Here is a 6,630-nt window from a genome sequence, read left to right as displayed (position 1 = left end):
TTATGATCATATTGCATTGTCCACGGTAGCCTGAGAAAAGACGGTGTGACGTGCACGTTTATTTATTTAATTTTTTTGTTTGTTTGTTTGTTTGTTTTTGTTGTTGTTTTTTTGACATGGCTTGCACGTAGAAAAGCATTTACTACCCCGATTACGTCATTAACACCTGTCACCCCAGGAATTCCCTCAGCCGCTGATAAAGCGAAGTCACATTAGTAGGCTAATAGTAGACTACCGTCACTGAAAATCGCATACGATATGCAAGGAATTCGTGTATAATACGATTTAATTACTTTCGAGTGAAAAGGCCGTTTGTGATGGCATTGTTTCCTGCTTTACATAGGCATAGGCTAATACAACATCTTCTGAATTATGAATTTTAAAAGTCGCATAAATTCACATGTAAATCATATGTGAAATAAACATGCTGTAAGTCCATATTCAAATTTGAAGATACAGATAAATAAAGCAGGGGAAAGGGGATCCTGTTGCCAGCTTAAAAAGGTTACAGATGTAAGCACCCATCCCTCTATGATGTCACAAAAGCTGTAGAACTCGCTCAAACAGTGCACGCCTCGTAAGGCGGTCGTGTGAAGAATCGATAGTTCTTATGTCAGTTTGGAATTTAGAACACCAAGAACCCTTTTTGGAACCATGAAGAATCGTTCCATGGCTTTGTGACAGATCCTACGTAGGCACTTCGCCGAATGCGGACAACTTTTAGAACCATTTTAATCGTGAATGTAGGCCCTTTGATTGCAGAAGCAAAACACTGCCGGAAGTTAGGTTTCTTCTGTGCAAATTTAAAGGTGGCATCTCTTTGCTTAACGAGAGGGAAATGGCAGAGACCTGTCTGTTTCTAGTCAACTAAACAGCGCGGCAAATTTGTGTATTCGTCCCAGTTATTTGAATGGCAAAGCACTTGGTTTATTACTGTCAAAACGGGATCTCTCCACTCAGGCGTATTCCATGAAAACGAATGGAACCAATTCAGTTACTTCCGCTCATTTAGTCCTGTTTATGTCGCTATTTGTTAGTTGATTTTCTACTAAATGTAATTTTATAAATTATAAATGTATTTTCGAAATATTTTCATTAATCTTGAAGGGACTGGTAATTATTTGGTAGGCTATAAAGTCAGTGTATTTTTCAACTTGTATTTGTAAAATGTTTTGCATGGTACTAAACACATTTTAAAATTAAGGAGAACATCAGCCACAATATAGGGGTGCCGATGGGTCTATTCTCGTAAAAATGCGTAATATATAATTTTTTATTAATATTTAATATACTCAATCATATCAGAGACAATTAAAAACTAGCGCATTTAATATGCCTACTTTTTTTAAATCAGGGAATGGGTCTAAAGAAGAACCATTTTCGTGCATAAAATGGGTAATCTCTCTCTCTGTCTCTCTCTCTTTCTTACATACACATACGCACACACACACACACTAAAAGAAGCATGAGTCCGCGAGAATCGAACTTTGTGTCTCTATTTTAGATTATACGGCTGAGAAAAAAATGTATTCTGAGTTGCCACTGCATTGCATTAAAATTGTTGTAGCGAAATCTGCACCAGTGTCCGAGTTATTTTGTGACAAGACATGGAATCATTCACATCAAATTTAATGCCACATGAATTTCAGGGGACTCATTAATCCTGAGAAGTACTTCAGACCGCCAGCCTACCGCAAATGTCTCCAATCCTACAAAGCACATTGTGACGTGGCCTGGCCAATCAGACGCTGGAAGGTGGAGCGAGGGCAGGCATCTCTACCAAATGTTCCTTCCGCGCACAGCCGCTGGACCACAGCGCCGCACGCACAAAACTCACAGACCTCAGCCTCTCCGACTGGCCACCAGGAAAGGAAGGACTAAAACATAAAAAAGGAAACCACCAGTAAATTACTTTTGTTTTATTGTGAAACATTCCTCCATACGACCTGGTTTTTGCCGTGCGTAAAGAAAGAACTGTTGTGCGCGTTTTTTTTTGTTAGTTAGTTTGTTTTTTTTTTACAGAAGAATTTCCATCCGTGATAACACTGTCGACCGACCACAGTCTTTTAAGTAACAACTTCTCTCATAGGTTTTCTTGAAATGAGCGAGAAGCAGGGCAAGTGCCTTAGCGGGAACCCCTGCAGTCCAACGGGAACCTCGAGCTCAATGTCGCAGGACGACTCGGATTCCGACTCACCCTCGTCCCCGGCGGGGTCCGACGGCCACGGTCACGGGTGCCAGCTGCACTCCGAGATGGGCACGAAGCTGGAGCGCGCGGCGGACGACCGCTTCCCTTCCTGCATCCGCGACGCCGTGTCGCAGGTCCTGGAGGGATACGACTGGTCGCTGGTCCCGATGCCAGTGCGGGGAAACGGGTCGATGAAAAGCAAGCCGCACGTGAAGCGACCCATGAACGCCTTCATGGTGTGGGCGCAAGCCGCGCGCAGGAAGCTGGCGGACCAGTACCCGCATCTTCACAACGCCGAGCTCAGCAAGACGCTCGGGAAGCTGTGGCGGTAATTCACCGTGAAGATTATTCCATAGAGCGCTTACATCACTACCTTCGAACTTTTAATACGAGAATAAGGAGAAAAAATATTGATGCCGTAGTAAAATATCTCCGTATTAGAACTAGAAATCGCTTCCTTTGCATCAGAATATTATTCCCAAAATTTTAGGGATGACTCACCAAATGGCAATTCTCACATGATATCTATATAGTACGTGTAAATCTGTTTCAGAAATCTGCATGATTATCTCTTAGTCTTAACGGCCTGGCAATTTTAGATGACTGCTCCGAAATTTACGCATATGGGTCAAATTAAAGGTGATAGTTTAAGTTGCCTCCTTGATATATTAGGCTATATCATACACAGTAAAATATTCAGTTAAATTAACTGTTAACCGAGTACGTATGATCCCTACTGGACTCATATGTACTCTGTCAAAATTGAATTAACTGAATATTTTACTGTGATATGCTTCACGCATACTCTCAAAACCGATGCGTTGTAATCCGTAGTAAAGTAGTAACTTTGACACAAAATATGCAGGAAGTAACACAAAAGTAGTAGTACAAAAAGTGTGTTGGTATTAACACATCATTTTTGATAATGCATAAACTTCAATATTAAATTTCTTCACTGAATACTAAGAATGAGCGTAAACAAATACGTGCATACAAATTAAAATAGCATTATCAAAATGCAAATATGGTATTCTAAATGTAATGTTAGAGTACAGCATGTAGGCAGATATTCAAACTGGGGCATTTTGTACGTGTGTTATCGTGTCGTTTCGCTGCGAAAACGTATTTGCATCATAATGATGTTGCCATTTTCACAGCTTGCTGTCGGAAAGCGAGAAGAGGCCGTTCGTGGACGAAGCGGAGAGGCTGAGGGTCCAACACAAGAGAGACCACCCCGATTATAAGTACCAGCCCCGGCGGCGGAAGAACGTGAAGAACGGGCAAAGCGACTCGGACTCCGGGGCGGAGTTGAGCCATCATCCTTCGGGGCAAATGTACAAAGCAGAGCCGGGCATGATCAGCCTGGCAGGCATGGCAGACGGACACCACCACCCGGAACACGCAGGTGAGCACACTACAATCCAGCCTGAATACGTAATACCGCACCATGGATTCGCCTGACTAGAAGACAAGTCGGATATTGCGTTATAGTCATGGGTAGCCGAACGGAAAATTTAATTACAAATTAGTTTTGAATCGCAAATTCATATTTCATGCATGTTGTTTCTAAATAAATTACCAGCCGCATTTTCGAATCGTTTTTTTCCGAAAATGTGAGTGCATTTACCCATCTTTTTTACGCGCGAGAGCCGGTGCTGGCACCATCGTTTTCTTTGACGCGCAGATGACGCGCGGTAATGATCTGAAATTATGAGGTATTTATGTACTTCTCTAGGGCAACCTCACGGACCCCCAACCCCTCCCACTACCCCGAAAACCGATCTGCACCACGGAGGAAAGCAAGATCCGAAGCACGAGGGCAGGCGACTCCTGGACAGTGGCAGACAGAACATCGACTTCAGCAACGTGGACATCTCCGAGCTCAGCACCGACGTCATCAGCAACATGGAAACCTTCGACGTGCACGAGTTCGACCAGTACTTGCCTCTCGGCGGCCACGCGGCCGCCACTGCTTCCCTGCCCACGGACCACAGTCGCGGACAAAGTTCAGCGAACGGCGCCTCCTACGGCTCTGCGTACAGCCACGCGGGAGCTAACGGCGCGGCCTGGAGTCACAAGAGCGCGGCGTCCTCCTCCTCCTCATCCGGCGCGAGCGAGACGGGCCAGCAAAGACCGCACATCAAAACCGAACAGCTGAGTCCCACCCACTACACGGACAACTCCCACGGTGGTTCCCCCTCTCACCCCGACTACGGCTCCTATGGCGCCCAGGCCTGCGTGTCTTCCTCCGCCGCTTCGTTCTCCGGTTCCCAGTGCGACTATACGGACCTCCAGAGCTCCGGTTTCTACAGTCCGTACTCCGGGTACGCCTCTGGGATTTACCAGTACCCGTACTTTCATTCTTCGCGCAGGGCGTACGCGACCCCCATCATAAACAGCCTATCCATCCCTCCTTCCCACAGCCCCACTGCATCCTGGGACCAGCCGGTATACACCACTCTGACAAGGCCTTGATTTACACACCTGCGGACTGTGCGGACGTTTCATTCGGATTTACGCAAGGAACTACGGAAGTGTAATGTTCCCACTCACAAAGTCTTACGGAGCCTTTAAGGTCTTGCCCTCCTTAGATTTCTGCACTAATTGAGGAACAGAATTTGGCGGAAGCGCACCAAGTTGTCTGTTGAAGACGGAGAGGAAGGAAAAACGAAGTGCCTGCTGACTTTAAAGCTATATTTCTCGTGTTTTTTTTGAACTCTTGGACAATTATTATAAATGAAGAAACCGACATTCTCGTGCCTACACGCATCCCCTCTGTGAGGACTGCACAATGTCCACGTGCATAAGTGCGGCCACGTAGAAGTGCGCATGTGTTGTAGCCTACACTGCGTCGTTGTGAGCGCGCTTGCCTTGTATGATATAATAACGTGTGATGTTGGAAATAATTCTGCGCGTGAACATACCATGGACATAGGCTGGGCGGAGGTATACAAGAGAGACCTGGGACCAGTTTTGTGATTTTACATTTGAATTGTTATTATTTTTCACTTTTAGAATCTCCTTCGGGCACACGATCATGGATCATCATCCAAGCCCATATTCAGCCTATGTTTTAAATATTAATGTTGTTGTTTTATTTGGGGCTGTAAAAGTGTACTTGTGTTAACTGCGTTGTTGTTCTTTTTGCATTACTTGCATTATGTTATACGCGTTTTGTTTTTGAAAATGTAATCTATTTTAAAAATAATTCCGCCAATGCGGTCTGCCACAACCACCTTTCTTTAAAAAAAACCATAAACCAGTAGGCTACATATCTCCTTTCCCGATTGATAAGCAAACTAGAAATTGTTTTCACAAATACTGAGCGACTCAATAATGATATGCTATGCAATGTGATGCAACAGGTGCCTTAGACGCCGACTGCCCACCATGGATTAGTCACGACATAAGGGTTAAGGAAATGGCGGTAAAACGATACACTGCGCTCTGTGAGCGACTGGCCAGCTGGGCTTGTGCCTCGCGCTGAATGAGGCGGAATACCGCGCCTCGGTAATTTACGTTTTTTAAAGCCCCGGAGTTTCGCCGCGGCTGGACTGCATTTTTTTTTTTTTTTGTGTGTGGAAACGGAGACAGAAAAGCGGGCCGCAGTAACCCGGGACAGAGATTTAGCTCACTACTGACCGTGGTTCACGCATATACGAAATAATATAAAAAGGGTTGTAAATTTTGGGACAGAAAAAACCAAACAACCCCTCAAATTTGTATTGACTAACACGTTTATATGTGCGTGTCTACGTGTGTGCATACTTGATGTCTCTACTGGATCTGTTTTGTGCTTGGACATTTAATAATTTAACACGTACTCCTAACGATAGCCTACCTGTGCCTTAAATTGCTCCCTTTTCTAACCGCGCTTCTCGGTTGAATTTCTTCTTCAGAATAATTTAATTCGCACGTACAGAGTTCTGCGCTTTTCCTCTAACAAAGAAAAATAAATACATCTATGGTATTGTTTTGCTGCGTTACATTGGGTGAAATTCGTTAAGACGCTTAGGTGATCACGGTGTGACGTCCACCATCCTACGGATTCGGAATATCATATCCGATGGCCGATTGTGACGTTGTGACCACGCGAGAACAGTGTTTTCTTCTTAACCTTTCCTTCTTTACAGTGCATTTGGAAATAAATCAACTGTTAAAATATATTCTGTGTTAACTAGAACATTCTCTCACAATATTCTTGCACATGAAAAATAAAAAAGCCTTTTATACCAAATGAGAGTTTTTTTAAATTATTATTCTGGGTTTTTGCAGCTCATAGACTATTTAATGTAAGAGAAAGTGGGATTACGTAGTCACTTTCAGGCAGTGACCCAAGGGAACAGTTGCATATGCGAACTTGGCTGTGAATAGGCCACTGAACAGGAAACTATAATCAGGGAGTGTTATTTTGACAGTTAAAATATCCTAATCAGCTTTAA

General features: G+C 44.0%; 1 protein-coding gene across 1 annotated transcript; it reads left to right on the top strand.

Moving 5' to 3' along the window:
* Positions 1-1,790: 1,790 nt before the first annotated feature.
* LOC135249099 (transcription factor Sox-8-like) lies at positions 1,791-6,425 on the top strand. The gene is made up of 3 exons (XM_064324373.1): positions 1,791-2,516; positions 3,346-3,593; positions 3,924-6,425. The coding sequence occupies exons 1-3, from the start codon at positions 2,101-2,103 to the stop codon at positions 4,661-4,663; spliced, it is 1,404 nt and encodes a 467-aa protein (XP_064180443.1). The 5' UTR covers positions 1,791-2,100; the 3' UTR covers positions 4,664-6,425.
* The last annotated feature ends 205 nt before the right edge of the window (positions 6,426-6,630 follow it).

Source organism: Anguilla rostrata, chromosome 2 (genome assembly GCF_018555375.3).
Source record: "Anguilla rostrata isolate EN2019 chromosome 2, ASM1855537v3, whole genome shotgun sequence".
Lineage (NCBI taxonomy): Eukaryota > Metazoa > Chordata > Actinopteri > Anguilliformes > Anguillidae > Anguilla > Anguilla rostrata.
This window is presented reverse-complemented; position numbering and strand designations above follow the sequence as displayed.

What these genes read in the sequence shown, in the direction of transcription:
- LOC135249099 (XM_064324373.1), top strand. Translation starts at nt 2,101, where the DNA reads ATGAGCGAGAAGCAGGGCAAGTGCCTTAGCGGGAACCCCTGCAGTCCA. An exon ending in ACGCTCGGGAAGCTGTGGCG is followed by an intron (nt 2,517 to 3,345) that starts GTAATTCACCGT and finishes CCATTTTCACAG; the next exon opens with CTTGCTGTCGGAAAGCGAGA. An exon ending in CCACCACCCGGAACACGCAG is followed by an intron (nt 3,594 to 3,923) that starts GTGAGCACACTA and finishes GTACTTCTCTAG; the next exon opens with GGCAACCTCACGGACCCCCA.